The 19,852-nt window shown below is 41.8% G+C and overlaps 1 protein-coding gene across 2 annotated transcripts in view; it reads right to left on the bottom strand.

The window, feature by feature from the left end:
- Positions 1–5,286: 5,286 nt before the first annotated feature.
- The window catches only part of FBXO15 (F-box protein 15), a 50,918-nt gene continuing 36,352 nt past the window's right edge, over positions 5,287–19,852 (bottom strand). For both annotated transcript variants that reach the window (XM_005281466.4, XM_024102092.3), the window contains exons 9-10: positions 11,344–11,468; positions 5,287–6,988 (exon numbers count right to left, since the gene is read on the bottom strand). In XM_005281466.4, the coding sequence (XP_005281523.1) occupies positions 6,719–6,988; positions 11,344–11,468 (395 nt within the window). In that variant the 3' untranslated portion in view covers positions 5,287–6,718. The remainder of the gene's footprint in view (positions 6,989–11,343; positions 11,469–19,852) is intronic.

Here is a 19,852-nt window from a genome sequence, read left to right as displayed (position 1 = left end):
CCATTAGTTGTCCCCCGTAATCATTTGGGTTTTAGGCCCTGTGGGTCCTCCCCTTAGGCTTCACCTGCCCACTTCCCAGAACCCAATATGTACAGTCTCATACTGCTAAGAATCAAGATCCCCAACTTGTCCTTTTCTTTGATGTGAAGAGGCAAACCAGCGAGGTCTGTCATACTAGCCTCCTTTTTTCTTCAGGCTCTCCTCTCCCTTGGTGCTGTTTATAGCTTTCCCATCCATCATCAGAGTGAAATCAAGATGATCCTGGTCAGTTTTGCTGCTATCTACAAGGTTCTGAATAGCAGAGGCAGAAATGGAAATGACCAGAGTGTGTTAATTTAATGCATCCGAAGAAGTGGGCTGTAGTCCACGAAAGCTTATGCTCTAATAAATTTGTTAGTCTCTAAGGTGCCACAAGTACTCCTGTTCTTCTTTTTGCGGATACAGACTAACACGGCCGTTACTCTGAAACCTAATTTAATAATGTTACTAACTCATAAGCAGGGCCATTCCTAGACATTTTGGTGCCCTACGCAGTCTCCGTGGGAGGGGGTGGGGGCTGGCCCCAGGCCACCACGGGTGGGGGGCAGGGGGGAAACTCCCCCCAACATGAGCCAGCAGAGCAGAGCGGGTTGGGGCCGGGTCGCTCCACTTCCTGCCGCCCAGTGAGTGCAGGGCAGGCCCAACCCTGCACTCACGGGGCGGCAGAAAGTGGAGTGACCCTGCCCCAGCCCGCTCTGCTCTGCTCCCCTGGCTCCCAGCCTTGGGACTGGGGAGGCAGGGGGGAATGGCTGCACTCACTGGTGGCACGACTGGGAGCCGGCGGCGCGGAGCAGGCTGGGGCCGGGTGGCTCTGCTTCCCACCGTCTGGTGGGTGCAGGGCATGCCCAATCCCTGCTGCAGTCCCCTGACACATTGCTCAGGGGACAGGGTGGAGTGTGAGCGGGGCTGGGGTGGAGCAGGGGCGGGGGCAGCTTTCCTGGGCAGCTCAGCCGGCCAGGGGATTGGGCTGGCTGCTGGAGCAGCACACAGCTGTGTAGGGCACCAGGAAATTTCGGGCAATTTGGTACCCCAAATTTCCTGGTGCCCTACGCAGCTGCATACTTTGCGTATGCGTAAGGACGGCCCTGTTCATAAGTAGTAAGAAATGCACAGGAGTTGTTGGTCTGAAGACCCAAAAAGACAGCAGGACTGCATTGATTTACTTTATTCCAAACATCTTCACAACCCTAACAGCTAGGAACATTATTTTTAAAATTAAAAGCTAGTTAGCTTAGGGTTAATTCTGTTCCCAACTTTGCTGTGGCTAAGTGGATTTTTCATGCCCTGGAAGAGGTCTGAACATAATCGGAATGGAAAGTAGTTTCTTTTGGGATTCAACATTTGTAGAATCCAAGTAGCTACTGAGAGTTAACCTATAATAAAATTGTTCCCAGTTTAACTGTTATCCACTTTCAGTGTGTGCAAGTTGATAAATGATAAGGCTATTAAAGACTTTTTATCCCTTTCCTCATGGGCTCCCTTAATAAAAAAAAATGGTAGATAATTAGATTTCTATCAGTTTTTAGAGACTACAGCAAGTATATTTTCTTGACCAGTTTTTATTATGCTGTGACATTGTGTTTGTTACACTGTTTCTTTTGCATAACATAGCATTTTTAGTTGAAAAGACATTTAAATTAATGACAGGTTTCAGAGTAGCAGCCGTGTTAGTCTGTATCCGCAAAAAGAACAGGAGTACTTGTGGCACCTTTATTAGCTCTAATAAATTAGTTAGTCTCTAAGGTGCCACAAGTACTCCTGTTCTTTTTATTTAAATTAAGAAAAGTTCTCATGCGTTTTACACTGGAAATATAAAATATTAATACAACAAATTCATTTCAAGTCAGTACTTGTAGAAGATTGTAACCATCCACTGGCTGTTTAGTGACCAATGTAAAATGAGTTTGGTGGTTTCATACCAGGTCTTAAGAGGACAAGTGTGTTCACATCACAAAGTTATCAATGCAACCGGACCTAATCTGCACCCTAGTGAAGTGAGGCCAAAGGCTGAAAGGATACAGAAGCTGAACTATCCTTTCTCCACTAAAGGTAGTCCTTCAAAGTCAGACATGAGACACACTGGTAAAGCAGTTTGAGGTGCTGCTGCCCATGCACCACTTGTCTGTGCATAGAGCACTTCAGTGTCTGTCATTCCAGCACCTCTCACACCACAGTTTGCTAAAAATGAAGGTTTCTGTTCTGTTTTTTAAGTCAAAAACACTACCAATGAGGATATGAAACTCATGCTTTGAAATGATCATTTAACCTGGCAAACTTGCTTTTTTCCCCTCCAAGAGTTATATAGACTCAAAGACTTTAAGGCCAGAAGGGACCATCATGATCATCTAGTCTGACCTTCTGCACATTGTTGGCCACAGAACCTCACCAACTCACTCCTGTAATAGACCCACAACTTCTGGCTGAATAACTGAAGTCCTTAAATCATGATTTAAAGACTTCAAGTTACAGAGAACCCACCATTTACACTAGTTTAAACCTGCAAGTGACCTGTGTCCCATGCTGTAGAAAACGGCGAAAAAAAGCCCAGGTTCTCTGCCAACCTGACCTGGGGGGGAAATTCCTTCCCAACCCCAAATATGGTGATCAGTTAGACCCTAAGCATGTGGGCAAGACCCACCAGCCAGACACCTGGGAAAGAATTCTCTGTTGTAACTCAGAGCCCTCCCCATCTAGTGTTCCATCACTGGGATATTTGCTGGTGATATTTGCTGCTAGCAGTCGCAGATCAGCTACATGCCATTGTAAGCAGTCTCATGCCCTCCATACATTTATCATATTCAAACTTGAAGCCAGTTAGGTTTTTGCCCCCTGCCACTACTCCTAACCTCTTTGTTACTCTTATTAAAAACTGAAGCAAAGTATTTGTTTAGGAATAGGGCTATACCTAGTTTATCTTTAATCTCCACCCCATCCTCAGTGGTCCCACTTCTTCTTTCCTTGGTTTCTTTTTATTTATATGGCTATAGAACCTTTTGCTGTTGGTTTTAATTTCCTTTGCAAGATCCAACTCTGCTTGGCTTTTGGCAGCTCTTGCTTTATCCCTATACTTTCTGACCTCCAAGAAGTAGCTTTCTTTGCCGATCCATCCCATCTTCCATTCCTGGAATGCTTTCTGCTTTCTCTTAATCACCAGTTTGAGATTTCAGAGTAGCAGCCGTGTTAGTCTGTATCCGCAAAAAGAAGAACAGGAGGACTTGTGGCACCTTAGAGACTAACAAATTTATTAGAGCATAAGCTTTCGTGGACTACAGCCCACTTCTTCGGATGCATATAGAATGGAACATATATTGAGGAGATATATATACACACATACAGAGAGCATAAACAGGTGGGAGTTGTCTTACCACCTCTGAGAGGCCAATTAATTAAGAGAAAAAAAAAACTTTTGAAGTGATAATCAAGCTAGCCCAGTACAGACAGACAGTTAGATAACAAGTGTGAGAATACTTACAAGGGGAGATAGATTCAATGTTTGTAATGGCTCAGCCATTCCCAGTCCTTATTCAAACCGGAGTTGATTGTGTCTAGTTTGCATATCAATTCTAGCTCAGCAGTTTCTCGTTGGAGTCTGTTTTTGAAGTTTTTCTGTTGTAATATAGCCACCCGCAGGTCTGTCACTGAATGACCAGACAGGTTAAAGTGTTCTCCCACTGGTTTTTGAGTATTTTGATTCCTGATGTCAGATTTGTGTCCATTAATTCTTTTGCGTAGAGACTGTCCGGTTTGGCCAATGTACATGGCAGAGGGGCATTGCTGGCACATGATGGCATATATCACATTGGTAGATGTGCAGGTGAACGAGCCCCTGATGGTATGGCTGATGTGATTAGGTCCTATGATGATGTCACTGGAATAGATATGCTCTAATAAATTTGTTAGTCTCTAAGGTGCCACAAGTCCTCCTGTTCTTCTTTTTGCAGTTTGAGATTTGCTCATCCAGCTTGGTCTGCAACTCTTCCCTGTGAATTTTTTCCCCTTGCTTGGGATGCAGGCTTCAGATAGTTTCTGCAAAGTATGTTTTTCAGCAGCAAAGAGTTGGATTAATCAGGATAACTTCCTTTCCTAACCCAATTCATGCAGAAAATGCCTTCAGAATATGACAAATATTCCTGGCTGGACCCTCATATTTGTGATTTCTTATGGTCAGGTGCCCACTGTGTGATAAGATATATTTTGTGGTACATGATAGTCTGAAAAGTCTCACTTCTCAAAGATACCTCATGCTATAGAGCCAAATGCTCTATTTTTAAACTAAAACAGAGAATTAAACATTTCTTTCAATATAATTTAATTTTTATATTTCAGTGCAATTTCATACAGTACCTTAAAGAAACTTTTCTTTGTACTGAAGAAGTAAATGACTGTTTAGCCAGACAGACAACCCATTGGTGATAGATTGGAACATTTTTCGAGGAAATGAAGTTTCATCAAAGCTGAAATGTTTTGTGAAGATGTACCCATTTCAACATACAATATTTATCGGGTGGCGGGAGTGGTGTGGTGTGGGGGAGAGAGAAGGCTCCCCATCTTCAAGGGCGTGCACAGGCATTTAAATGTGACTACTTTTGGGGTGGGCACTTTAAACACTAGCCCCTCACTCAATGCTTCCAGGCCCTGCTGTTTCCCCTACCCCCCGGCTCCTGCTGCCTCCCCAGGTTCCCCACCTATCCCCCGATGCCCCACTGCCTCTTCCCTCCCCCTCATTGTCTCCAAATACTTACTGGAGGCTGCGGGCGAGGAAGGGTCAGAGCTCAGCAGGCTTCCCAGGCCCCCTCTCACAGAACTCTGCTGCCAGCCCAGCTTCCCTGCTCTGGGCGCCATCTAGTGGGGCTCAGCGGGAGCATTAGCTGGAGTGCCTTTCCCAGGCACATCTCTTCAGCGGAGCTCAGACCGACTCCCACCCTGGAGGAGTTTGGGGGAGGGAATCCCAGGGCGGCAGCCGGGGCAGAAGCTGCGGACGGTGGCAGAGATGATTATTGGGGAGTCCCATACTCCTGCTTGCACCCCTTGCGCATGCCCCTGCCCATCATTATAAAATAGCCAGGAAGGGCAATTGCAGGGGAGTGGGATGGGGAGGGGGAAGGAGAATAAGGATGTGGCAGGGTCTGAAGCAGAGAAGCAGAAATAATGTTTACTGGTCACTAAAAACGTGTAGACATTTTGTTTCTTGATTAGGCGAGGTTACACAGACGTCAAACTGTAAACATATTGCTGAACCAGACCAGCTTTTCTATTTTCTTTACTTAGTACCTTTGAATTAAAAGAAAACGGTAAACAAGTTTAAAAATTAAATTAACAAAAAAATCTGTAGTACAAAGTACAAATACTTAAACTCAGCGATTGTTTAAATATTTGGCTCATATATGCAAGTTAATATAGAGACAGGAGACAAAAACACATATTAAAGCAAATCACAATTTGCCACATTTAAAAACAAGTCACAGAAGACAACAAATAAGTAATTATGGTCGGACAACCTCATCTGTAATAGGAAGCACTTGGAAACAACGCAAAATGTATCTATTTGTAACAAACTACACATGAACGTTATCTACATTACTAAAAAGACACAGTTGTGCCAGTGCCACATCTCCCTCAGGCAAAACTCCCAACGAATTTCAAGTAAAGCATACAGGATTGGACTCCAAAAGGTACAACCAAGTAGCCTGAAACATATAAAACACAATTTTCAAACAAGTGCCTACAGATAGATACTAAAAGTCATATTTTAGGTATCCATCATTTCTACTTAAGTAACTGAATCTTAACTATGTCAATAGGAGCTGATGACGCTCAGCTCCTCTGGGGAAAAAAAATCAGATCCCTTATTTAGGGGCCAACATATCACTTTCAGTTCCTAACTAAAGGCTTCAGTGTTTTCAGACATGGACCACAATACATGCAACCAAATTAAAACAACTGCATTTTTCCCTCTGACCCAACAGCAACTTTAACAGTCAACTTTTAAGAAAAGGGTCTATAGAAGTCTTTCCCTTGGCAAAAGCCTTCTTCCCCACATTGGTCATCCTTGTGCCTTTCAATCTAAATTCTTAAAGTGCCTACCACAGTGAATTTTAAATGATAAATTATGATTAAAAATACCTCCTCTGCATAAGTTTGGTCATTTAGCAATAGTTTCTCATCATTATCTAAAGGACAATTATCTAGAGGCTCATTCAACAACACTCTGGCACTGTTTTGTTACTTCAGACTTCACGGAGTTGAGTTTTTCAAGGTGGTTTTTAAGTTCTTAGAAACAGTATAGAACATACAAATATGGAGAGAGAACACAGTCATATTTACAATAGCTGTTTCAGAAGCAGCATTACATATCTGACTATGCCAGATAAGATTGTATTGAGTGACACTGATCTTTTCACCCTTATCATGCCCAGTACTTGCAACAGAGACTAGCACACATCATGGTGTTTCACAGGAAAGCTATTACTTTTTATGTTTAAACTTCTCTCCCCAATAATAAAAGTGAAAACAATAATAAAAATAAATAAGTGACTACACTTCCTAGTTTTCAGTAAATAAAGCACAAAACAATTTGTAGCACCTGGATTGTGGGGTTCATTTCAACCTTAATCCCCGCCCCCCTCCCAAAAAATCAACTAAATACCAGCAGGGAAAGTAACTGCTCAAATTATTAGAATCAGTATTTTGTTCCAAACCAGCGGTTAACTTTTTCAGTGCTTAGATAAAGAACCAGATTGACTATATAGTATTCCTTGGTTTCTTCTATCCAAACCAGCTCAATGTGGACTTTACCCTCTGAATCCACATAGTTTAAGTCATAGTTGTGGCCCATATAGTCATAAAGGCAGGATGCCTTGGAAGAAAGTTTCATGTAGACTGGGGCACTGAAACACCAGAAGGGTTTTTCGGTTTCATCCAAGAGGGTCACATCCATCACGTAACAGTTCTAAAAACATAAGGAAAAAACATTATCTTTCTATGTGCAACATATATCATAATTACCATAGGGCTACATCTCATAGTCCTTGCACAGTTAGGCAGAATTACCACTGATGTTAGGGGGAATTCTCCCTGATTTAGGGCTGTACAGACTGCAAGATTTGGCACATAGGTATATAGTCAAAGTAAAATTCACAGCACTTCAATGGCCACTGTAAAAGGACTGCAAACTATTTAACTGAAAAGGTTTCCAACCAATAGGATTATAGTCTACGCATGCCATTGGTAGCCTCCCACCAAGCACATGGTGATACCAGCTAATACCATAAGCAATGTTTTAAACATTTTTTTTAAATATTTAAAACTATATCTATAAATAATCACAATTAGTGTGCTATTAGTTAAAATAGTAAGATGTCCACCATTATGAGCAAACATGTGGAGTTTAATCTTTGGCCCAGGACTTCCATGGACCAGGCAATATCCCAAAGGAGGCGCAAAGAGTTCCATGACTGTAGAAAAATAAATAGAGACGTGCACAAAACAGAGATCAGCCTTTAAACTAAAAATACTGCAAGACATCCCCCCGCTTAACCTTCTAGGAATGGGCAGAGGCTGTAGTGGTCTTTGATTCCCAAAGGGACAAATACGATATTTTAATCTTCCTTTTAAATGATATACTAAAATTAAATAAAATACTTAAAAAGGATTCTTTAAAACAATGTATAAAAATATTACACAAGACTATAAAATATCAAGGTGTACATCAGTCAACATATAGAATTCTTGGGTGTTTTGATGCAAGAAGTATTTACAGGCTTGTACATTATCATTCTTCAGGTATACAAATACTTAGCAGACATACATAGCAGGTGATGTGTCACTGCCAATCGGCAATGAGTTCAGAATTGTTAAAACTACTGCTGGACTCTGAACGAGGATATACATTTTCACTTTTATGGGTCACACCATATTAATTATATTGTGTAGACAAACTATCTGATGTTTCTCAGCCAAACGTACAAAGTAAAAAACAAAGCAATTAAAAAGGTGATTTTTCAAAATATAAGAGAAATATCTGGTTCACACTTGTTTATTCATAGTATAATCAAGTCAGCGCAACGTTTCACATGCAAGATGTCATGAGGGAAGTCAGCAAATTTTCCTTTCTCATGCCCTTGATTTTTAACCTCTCTTAGTGACAAAATCCTTGTCTTTCATTACTGATTTTGTAGTTCAATTACAGTGATGTTACATTTAGATGCAAAGAGATTAATACTACCTTCAAATTAGTCCGGACTTAGGATGTACTATTTTACTGATATATAGGACTAAACTATGTACATAATAGTTTTTTGCCTTTTGTTTCATAATAAATTTTATTTATATAACCCTTTTGCTGATTTTTAAAGTGTTACATAAACAGGACAGGTGAAATATTATCATGTAAAGCAACCATAAACACATGAAAAGACCTAGGTTTACAATTTATGATTAAAACTCTACTATCTACACAATATACATAGACATAAAATGTAAAAACTTAAATATCTTAGAAACAGTAGCCAATCAGTTGTTTTGTCATATTTGAATTCAGCACATCAAAATACATAATAAATAGCACATTTTATCTCTGAAGCAGACAACTTCTCAAAAATTGTAGACCAGTGTAATTGTTTGCATGAAATACATTTTTTAAAAAAGAAAGGATAACAGAGTGCCAGTTAGGTGCAAGTTCCATAGTTTTATGGTCTTTAGCTTGACACTTCCTGAACCCAGTACTTTTTTAAGCAAGACCTCCTAAGATCATCTTCCATCAAGACCTTTTTGCCCTGATTCAGTAAATCACGTAAGCATGTGCTTACGTCCCATTGACCTTAAGCACATGAATAATTTCATGAAGTTAATGGGACTTATACACATGCTTAGGAATTCTACATAAACAGGGTATAAATTCAAGAGCCAGCACAAACTTTTAAAAAGCCTCAAAGAAGTTTAAAAGTAATCTACTCTGCATAACATTTCTGACTTAAAATAATCATAGCTCTCGAACTTTCAAATATGGCTATTTCTAGATTCAGCTATTTTCAGTTTCTAACCACAACGTTTCTGATTGATTGATACAAATGGGGAAAGTGTATTTTTCATATATACAAAACTTAAAAAAAAAAAAAAAAAAAAAAAGCTCAGCTGATCTTGCAGCTACTAGAACAGGGGTCAGCAACCTTTCAGAAGTGGTGTGCCAAGTCTTCATTTATTCACTCTGATTTAAGGTTTCGCGTGCCAGTAATACATTTTAATGTTTTTAAAAGGTCTCTTTCTATAAGTCTATAATATATAACTAAACTATTGGTGTATGTAAAGTGAATAAACATTTTAAAAACCTTAAGAAGCTTCATTTAAAATTAAATTAAAATGCAGAGCCCCCTGGACCAGTGGCCAGGACCCGGGCAGTGTGAGTGCCACTGAAAATCAGCTTGCGTGCCACATTTGGCACACATGCTATAGGTTGCCTACCCCTGTACTAGAAGAAATCTCACCTCTCTTTAGGGTTGCCAGGCATCCAGTTTTCGACCAGAATGTCCAGTCAAAAAGGGACCCTGGCAGCTCTGGATAGCACCACTGACCAAGCTGTTAAAAGTCCGGTCGGTGGAGCAGCTGGGCTAAGGCAGACTCTCTGCCTGCCCTAGCTCCGCGCAGCTCCCAAAAGCGGGTGGCATGTCCCTGCTTCCCCAGGTGGAAGAGAGGCCAGAGAAGCTCCATGTGCTGCCCTCACCTCGAGCACCGGCTCTGCAGCTCACATTGGCTGGGAACCGTGGCCACTGGGAGCTGCAAGGGCAGCGCCTGCGGGCCTGGGCAGCACGCAGAACACAATGGGCAGAGCCCTCTGGCCTCTCCTCCTAGGAGCCAGACATGCCGGCCACTTCCAGGAACAGCATGGAGCCTGGGCAGGCAGGGAGCCTGCCTTAGCTCTGCTGCGCTGCCGACTGGGAGCCACCAGAGATAAGGGCTGCCCAGCCGGAGTCTGCACCCCAACCCCCTACCCCAGCCCTGAGCCCCCTCCCGGAGCCTGCACCCCAATCCCCTACCCCAGCCCTGAGCCCCCTCCCACACTCCAAACCCCTCAGTTCCAGCCCAGAGCCCCCTCCTGCACCCTCAACTCCTCATCATTGGTCCCGCCCCAGAGTCCACACCCCCAGCCGGAGCCTGCATCCCCGCCCCTGCCCCAGCTCTGAGCCCACTCCTGCACTCCAAACCCATCATCCCCAGCCCCACCCCAGAGTCTGCACCCCCAGCCGGAGTAATCACCCCCTCTCATACCCCAACCTCCTGCCCCAGCTTGGAGCCCCCTCCCACATCCTGAACCCCTCATTTCTGGCCCCACCTGGGAGCCCGCACCCCAACCCCCTGCCCCAGCCCAGTGAAAATGAGTGAGGGTGGGGGAGAGCGATCGACATAGGGAGGGCGGCTGGAGTGAGTGGCGGTGGTGGTGGTGGGAGGGGGCCTCAGAGAAGGGGCCTGGCCTTGGGTATGGGACAAGGAAGAGGGCAGGACAAGGGTGTTTGGTTTTGTGCAATTAGAAAGTTGGCAACCCTACGTCTGGGCAAAGACCAAGCATAAGAAATTTCAGTCAGAAAGGAATTTGAGAATGTTATAAACAATTGAAGAGTGAGGACTCAATGGAAGTTATAATTCAATCTTAACTGTAGCAGGTATTGCCAACAGCAGCTGCAGTAAATCACTAAAAATTAAGCTGAATTTTACACTCACTGTTGCACAGTTTACACAACTGATTAACACTGTAAAGCACAATGCAGGTAGTTTAACATGTAGAAACCAAATATTAACTCTCTCATCATACAGTACATCTTTCTGCTCAGCCTGCCTAACTGCAAAATCGCAACTCCTATTAATTGTATTTGTTTATGTCAAAATAATATTATCAAAATGTCAAATTCAAGCATAAACTCTTTAGTATATATTCATTTTTAGGACTGTTTGAAAGACTGGTACACAGATTACTTCAAATGTGTACTCATTTAAAGGTTTCCAATCTACAAAAGTTAAGTATGTTAAAACTGTATTTTTAAACACTGTTGCAGTATGTTACTTCAATCTCCTTATTAAAAATATGCATGTTTGTAGTTTTTGGACAGCTCTCTTTTAGGAATTTAATACAACAGAGTCCTAGGCAGGCATTTCTCAAGAACAGCATTAGCTTCACAACCTCCATAACATCTGGATTTTATGAGATTTTTACAAGTTAAACTACCCAAAACAACTTTGTAACGTATTTAGCATGTATATGTCACTCTTTTTTTTTAAATAAGTATTTCCAGAAACAAAATATTAGTGATTTACCTGTACATTGCCTTCAAACACATCAGTTCTCCAGAAGAAGCCAACTTTCCCAGCAAGAGGCAAATGTTGTGAATTATTTTTTAAACTTATAACTGTAAGCCTCAAGTATCCATTTCGAATGTAATCTGAAAAGAGTAACAATACATGCATAGTTACAACACAACAAATCAAACTAGGTCAGCCACTCAGGGAATGTTCTTACCTCTACATTTCCTTTCTCTAAACCCTCTATTCACCTCCTGCACATTAATAGGATACTTTCCTCAAGAGCCAATAATTCTTCATACCCAACTAGCTGAAAAATTCAAGCCAGCATGTCTCAAAAATGCAAAGGATTAGTTTATTTTCTGAGGTGACAAAAGATGGGGTGGAGTTGGGATTTTCATTTTATTCAAATACAAAAATCTGAGGCCAACCAAGTAGAGTTAAAAAGAATGCAAATAAAGAGTCCCAAATTAAATGTTTCAATCCCTTTGAATATAACAAAAACATCAGGCTTAACATCAGAGAAGGAGAAGACAAGTGGTGCTTCATTATCACTCTTTTGTCCACTTTGTCTGATGGATGGTATCATGCTGCACCAATATCGATTCCAGGGTGCATTTATTTATATCAGCAAGTGGAAAACCTTGATTTAAATAAAAGATTTATGTTTCTTGCTTGTCCTGTTTTTCCCCCAAAGAAAGATTCATTTTCATTGGTTAGTACAACCATTAAAACATATTGTTTTGATTACTTACAATTAAATATAGCCTTTATATTGGATCTGGTACGTCTTTTTGCTATGAGGGAAAGAATTCCTGGGTATTTTTCCCCCAAATGGTAAGTTTCCTTTCTAATGGACATGGAATATTCAGTGGCGAATTCTGAGGCCTGATTATATTATGGTGTTTATCTTAATAATTCATAGATATCTTACAAGGACAAACTATCACTTCATGAGATAAGTGAACTTCTTCATAGGACACACACCACAAAACTAGGGCCCCTTGAAGAAGAGATACTAGGTTTGCTACTAAGGCTGATAAATCACCATGAGCAAGAAGGGAGGAGGGAGTGTCATTGGAGTTCTTTACCATACTGATGAAGGAAAAGGAAACATCAGGTCTAGCCCTCCATAGATGATTTCAATTACTTACGAATACAGGGTTGGAGTCACTCGTGCTTGCAAAAAAAGTGGTGTAAATTATCCTCCCTGCATGGGCCTGGCTCCACTACACCAGGAGGGTAGGTGTTTATAGTACTGGCTATCTCCCTGAAGGTTGTTGCTAGTGAAGGGAAAGTGGGAACAGGTTTAAATTCCCCCAGTGTCTCCACAGGACACCACCTTTCACAAACACAGCGGGGAAGTGCTGAGGCAGTGCAGCCATCCTAGCCATATCATCTCTATAACCTAGCTGAACACTTTTTGGGGCTCCGATACTTACCTGCAAAACCCACGCCCACACTTCTATTTCCCCCCCCCCAATACACACACACACAAAACAGAGGCAAGGGTGGTCAAATATTTTCTGGGCTGAAACCTCCCCGGTGGACTCTTCACCTGGCACCTAGAATTAAGCCGACAGAAGCTCAGGAAACGAATGCCTGAATCTAACTCACAGTATTTCCACCAATAGTTCAGCAAACTGTGGAACTATATATACAGTATGTTACCCAAATGCCAGAAGTGCAAGGAAAATCTCACTATGGTTTGGGTGTAGTAGCGGAATTCACCCGCAAAATAATGAAATGGCTAGCACATCTGTGTACCACTACTCTTTACTGGACACGAAAAGAACTGCTTGACTTTAGCATGGGCCCTATGCTGACAGTAATAGAGATTTTGCATGAGCACAAGTGGCAGGGGTCTGCTTTAGGTTTAGGAGCAAAATTATTTGACTTCTATCATAGGTGCTGGAATTAGGGGTGCTGAGGGTACCGCCGCACCCCTTAGCTTGAAGTAGTTTCCATTATATACAGGGTTTACAATTTGGTTCAATGGCTCTCAGCACCCCCACTATAAAAACTGTTCCAGCATTCCTGATTTCTATCCTCAATGTCACAGTGCAGTTCCAAATGGCTGTGGTGCACAGTATAGTGACAACCAAAGATTTCACAGATGGGAAAGGATCTGCTATAGTACCCAGGAGCTGGGAGTCCTGGTGCCACAGGTGAAGAACACGGACCACACAATCCTCACTCTGAAAGCTAGAACCATGCTGGAGAGAACCCTGAAGGATGCCATCCACTGCCAGTATGTGGAAAACCTGAAGCGCAAGCCAAACAAGGGCAAGGCGCTTGAGGTGACCTGCAAGTGGGACGCCAGCAACCACTTCCTCCCTGGGGGCAGTTTCACCCGATTTGCTGACTGGAGGTTCATCCAGAGGGGCCGGATCAACTGCATTCCGCTGAACGGAGCTGTCTGCTACGGGAACCTATGATGTAGGACGTGCGGCTATGCCAACAAGACACTACCCCACGTCTTGTGTATCTGCAAACCTCATTCCAGAGCCTGGCAGCTGCGACACAATGCCATCCAAGATCGCCTGGCCAGAGTCATCCCACCACCCATAGGGAAGATTGCCGTGAACTCCACCATCCCTGGAACCGACAGCCAACTGCGACCGGACATCATCATCACCAACAAGGACCGGAAGAAGATCATCATGATGGACGTCACAGTGCCCTTTGAGAACAGGACCCCGGCCTTCCAGGATGCCCGAGTTCAAAAGGTGAAGAAATACACCCCTCTGGCTGAAACCTTGAGAGCTAGGGTTATAAGTTCAGATCATCAGAGCCCTGGGCGCATGGGACCCCAGTAACGAGTAAGTGTTGCGGGAATGTGGAATCATTCAGTGCTACGCTCGGCTGATATGGCAACTCATGGTGTTGGACGTCATCAGGTAGTCGAGGGACATCTACATAGAGCACATCACCGGACATCGGCAAAACCAGGAGGGATGAGCTGGAGTGCCAGTGAGAAGTGCAGTCAGGAAAGTAATTGAAATACTTTCTTCATGGATTGTATTTTCTAGATGGACAACCTATCCTAAATGCTCAATTACTGAGGGACAATCTTCACTCATTGATATATTTTGCTTTCCACAACTAAATCTTTGTACAACTTTTCATGAATGATGTGTCTGAATACTTGGATGCTAATATCTAAACTGTATTCTTAAATGTATTCACCTAAATTTGGGTTTTTGTTGATTATGTACTATGTGTATCATATGACTTTTAAAAACAAACTTTGTTTTTGTGGATAATCTAAGCACTATATCCAGATGTACATACGCTTTTCTCAACCTATGTATTATATAATTTTTTAACATTAGCTTTAATAAAATTGTTAAATTTGTTTTTAAACAGTGCGTTTCTCTCCATCCACCCATATCCCAACAAAGTTGAAAACAAACTGATTTAATGTACTGCATGACTGTCTGGCAAGCTACCAAAATTCACATTTGTACTGGCTCACATCTAAAACTTTATGCCAACAAAATCCTCAGTGAGAAGCATATGGTATGCAGAAATAGAGCAGTGAGAGACAGAGAGGGGAAGTTCTCTCCCCCCATTTACAAATGCTTGTAAAGTGCTTTGCGAACCTTAATTGAAAACAGTTTAAATTAAATAGACCAAGTATTATTACATACAATTTTTAACAAATTATACTCTAGTTCTACTATAGAACAAAATAAAATACCAATTCCTTATGTACAATGGCCAAAAATTTTAAACTTTGGTGCCTAAAGCTATGTGCAATAATACAAAATTAAACTGCTTACCTTTAGGCACCATTTGAAAATTTTGGTCTATAATGTGACGCCTCATGGAATCTGGGGGACACTTGAGAATATTATGAATATGAATATTGTAAAATTGTAATGAGTTATGCCAGATATACCGTGTGAGGTATCTGCAAAAAATGTTATCATTTGCCAGATATGATAATCTCATTTATGTGTTTGTATCACCTTTGTATTATGAGTTATAGATATGTATGTATGTATGTCTGTATTGCAAACTTGTGCTATGCTTCTGGGTGGCACTCCCAGATAGTTTGGCATCAGCACTGCCTAGCCTGCTTGATGGCCCATTAAGGAACATCAGCTATACAATTGACTCATTGAGAGAAGGCAGATACACCTTATGACTCAACAAGGCATGCAGGGGCATGCCCATGGACAGAACTCTAAGGATTTCAAGCCATGTGTGGGTCCATTTGTGTTTGAAACAAAAGGAAGCACAGGCCACATGGCAAAAGACTACAAAAGGCAGCTGCATCTTCTCCATTTTGTCTTCAATCCTACTTCTTACCTCTGGAGGAACCTTTGCTACAAACTGAAGCTCTGAACAAAGGACTGAATGACCCATCCAAGCTGTGGATGTATTCCAGAGGGACTTTCAAGCCAGCAACCTCACCAATACTCCTAGGAACCTGAAGTCTTTGTATGTATGTGACTGTTTTATCATTTAACATCTCTCTTCTTGTTCTTTCTTTTTTCTTTTTAATAAACCTTTAGTTTTAGATGCTAAAGGATTGGCTGACAGCGTGGTATTTTGGGTAACGTCCAAACCTATACTGACCTCGTAATGTGGCCGACCCTTCGGGGTCAGAAGAACATTTGGTATATGTGAGCAGAGTTTTTTAAATAACTTCTCACTGTAGTGGACCGAGGTGCTGACTGGGAGCCAGAGAACTGGAATGCAATAAAGGGGGATGTGTGATTTCTTTTTTTTTTTTTTTGCTTCTTGAGTGTGGGGAGTTTAACTTCAGTATTACCCACCATTCCTAGGAGTATCTGCTCTCCCTTTTGCAGCCTGCCATGACATTTCTATGATGTGTTATACTATGAAAAAGTTTTCATTTATGGTTAACAATTTTGCTGCTTTTTAAAAAACATCATACATTAAGCCAGGCTGAAGATAACTTATCTAAGGATTTTACTTTGTTTCTCTAGATCTGAAAGGCTAATGGATATTTGAAGAGGTCAAATTCCAAACCTAGGTAATATAAATCCAATACAACAGAGTTTAGATCAGGATAAATACCTACCGTTAGCACAGAGAGAACATTAAGAGTTTCTATTTGAAGCTAAGCTTTTGCAAATGGGACTTTAAAAGACAAAATTGGTTAATAAGCATTTTCCCCAAAGGAATGATATTCACTTATCCACAAGTCAGACTCTATAATGGAATGACTATTTCTACGCTCATAACCCACTCAGGATCAATCACATTTTAATGGAAATAAAATAAAGCAACTGACAGAACCATGCCATCAATAAAGAACGAACATCCAGGACACCACAGTTATTACAGGATATTAATAAAAGGAATCCCCACATCCTTGATGGACCACTTGGGGAAGCTATTCTGCATGTAATACATTTCCTCTTGGAACTACTTCTCTACTCTCTAAGCTGGAACTGATGAAAGGAGATCTCATGCTTTAAATACTCCTTAAGTGTGCATGCATGCATGAGAAAAATTAAGCTTTACACTATCCTGGAGGCTATAAATGCATCTTTGCACTAGAATGCTGCATAAGGAATACTTCACCCATCACCTGGAACAGTGAGGTCCAGCCAACAATTGAAGAAAATTTTAAACCAAATACCTTATCGTGGTATTCGGTTACTGCATGTCTTTTTACATATCAAACTTTTACCCTCCTCCTGGGGGAAGTTCTGGCTACAGACACTGCACTTAAATTCCAAGGACTCAGCAGCTCTTTTTTTTAATTTACAGGACTTTGTAGAGCTCTGAACATTTCTCTCACCTTTTCACTAACACCAGTTGAATCATTTGATGCAAATAAAAGCCACTGAGAATTTATGCTTTTAAAAATGAACTCATCATTCATGAATAAATCAATTCATTAATCATCCAGATCTACCTTTTACACTTCTTCCTTCATTATGGAGACCCCAAGACACACACACAGATTTATAGAATTGTTCGCATTTTAGATGTGTACAGCCAGGCTAGAAAATCCCTGTGCTGATGCTGCTGTCATTGACCAGAAAAGGCACACCTCCAAATCCAGACATATTCCCATTCCCAATACATCAAAATTCTGTCTCTCCCCTCAAAATGGATTCCATGTGTCCAAATCTAAACAATTATGCAACCTCCTCCCCACCCTTTTCAGGGCTACTTCCCCATCTCCTCCCGGGTGTGCAGAAAACCTTTGGGCCACCCCGCTTATTGCATCCTCATCCTTCCTGTAGTTCACAGAATTCATGATCTGCTCCTCATTCCCCTCCAATGAGGAATACAGCAGCTCCCCCTTCACTTTGTTGCCCACCCCACCTCCACTCCTCAAAAGAATCAGTGGTACTTCTTCTGCTTTGTCCCATAGCTCCCTCCTCCTCCCAACAGAAGGAAATAATGGCTACCCAACCCTACCCACACTTGCGCAAGCAATATTTCCATTTGCTCTAGGTGAAGAATGAGTGGGTTTTTCAAGCCTCAATATATAGGCAGACTGGATTCTTACTGCACAGAAGCTCAGGACAAGCAGAAGGACTATGTAGACAAGTGTAAAGTGTTTTGCCTTCCAGATAAGGAAAACAGGAGACGCAGCGGCCATAGCAGCTGTATGAAGGACATCTGCACAACATCTGGGCAAGGCAGTTGAGGGGTTGAAAGGGAGTGAAGCAAAGAGCACTGGTAGGAAGCAGAAGGAGGAGGGGCAGTAGAGCTGAACTGCCAATCAAAGGGATGGATATGGTTGATGTCAGCCATACAAGTAACTCTTTAGGAGAAAGGGGGTTTGGTGCCAAGTGCACTGCTCAGCATATCTGAAGTTGAAACTCTAAATGTGACCTCTGCTAGTGCAATGACTGGGGAAGCGAGAGACTGGGCTGGGGCTTTTCAGCTACAGATGGGTTATTCAAAGGGAACTGTTTTGCTATATACACAAATGATGCATTAATTAGTCAACCAAGCCAGAGTAGCCTTTGTTGTAAAATAAACCATCATTTGATTACTTGCTGCTGAAAAACACAACTAGATATGATTTTAGCACAGAGCTGCTCTCTTTAATGCTTTATTTCAGCTTTGCAAGATTAGCTATTGCTGCCAGAGTCAGTCAGCTTAATTTGCAAACCAATCCTCTATTTACACACAAGTGTGTTTCAAATAGCTGGTGTAAAAATTACTTACAATGAACTTGGTTAATTTAAAAATATATACCTGAAAAGGGTCTGGAACATATGGAACCACCCTGTTAGGATTCTTGGGTTAGAAAAACAAACATAAAACCAAAACACATATCAACCTGAATCAACAGAGAGCAGTGCTAAAGAGTCCTGGGCCAAGTAAGCAAAAAGCATATGGCACAGGAGAGTATGTTAAAGGAACATGTGAAATCCACAAGTAAATACTATCCAGAATTTAAAGAAAGCTAGATATCCATGGAAACAAAAATGTAGATTATTTTATCCTCCAATAAAACAATCCATCAAGTTATAGTACACAGCCAGCTGCCTGATAAGGGGCCATCAAAATAAAGCTTTGTATGTTGTTGTTCTCAGTTCAAATGGCATTCTTGGGGGTTACCAAATACATGTGCTGAATTAAGATTTCATAACTTTTGGCCAACTCTGCTCTAAGAGCTGCACAAACTTTAAGTCTGAAGCCAATAGTGCACTCTACTGTCCTCACAAAAAAAAAAAGTGCATCTACTACATTGAATAGAAGCTGTTACCTATCAGCTCTGTGTTCTTGGAGAATCAGGGCGTAGTATCCAGCCTCTCTGACTCACAAAAGACCTTCCCCCGCTCCCCCAGCCTCTGCTTGAACCAAAGCTGATCAGAAGAAAGACTTACAAAAAGCAATGCAAAGACAGTGGAAGACAACCTAAACCCCTCTGGACAAGGGTGAAAGGATTAAGGAATCTCTTCTAGCCTCATCTGCATCAAGGATGGGACAGAGAGGCATCCTATTAGCTTATAAAATGGAGAACAGAGATTCAAACACAAGAACCGCACTGAACTCTGGGAGATCACTGATCCAGATGTTAATGAACCCACGCCTTCACACACCCAGCTCAGTAGTTATCAGACCAATTCTAGTAATAAATTCTTTATTTGTATCCAATATACTGAAGCTGCCTAATTGCATTGTGAGCTCCCTCGAAAGAACATCACTCATAGCCGGGAATGAGCAGTTCTTAATGTTTAGCTTGAGCAAAACAACTTTGGTATACTCCCTTGAGCCATCAGTTTACCTAAAAATAAATCTAGTGTTCTCCCTTGAACCATTGTTCTTTCCCTACAAAAACCCTTACCCACGCTCAAGTAAGTGCTCTGATGCCTGGATCCAAAATCTGCATCAGTTCCATTGGGACTTCATCTTCTCCTGAATGATCGTGCTGGGGGCTCTGCCTGTCTCCACCACTCCGGACCCTCAGCTACCACCACCACCCTGGGAACGCCAATTGATTCAAGCTTCCCGGAGTGGTGAGAACCCATCTCTCTCTCTCTCTCTCTCTCTCTAGCTATAACCTTCTGACCCT

The sequence above is a fragment of the Chrysemys picta genome, chromosome 2 (assembly GCF_011386835.1).
Source record: "Chrysemys picta bellii isolate R12L10 chromosome 2, ASM1138683v2, whole genome shotgun sequence".
Lineage (NCBI taxonomy): Eukaryota > Metazoa > Chordata > Testudines > Emydidae > Chrysemys > Chrysemys picta.
The sequence above is the reverse complement of the archived record's forward strand: the minus strand, read 5'-3'. Positions and strand labels throughout refer to the sequence as shown.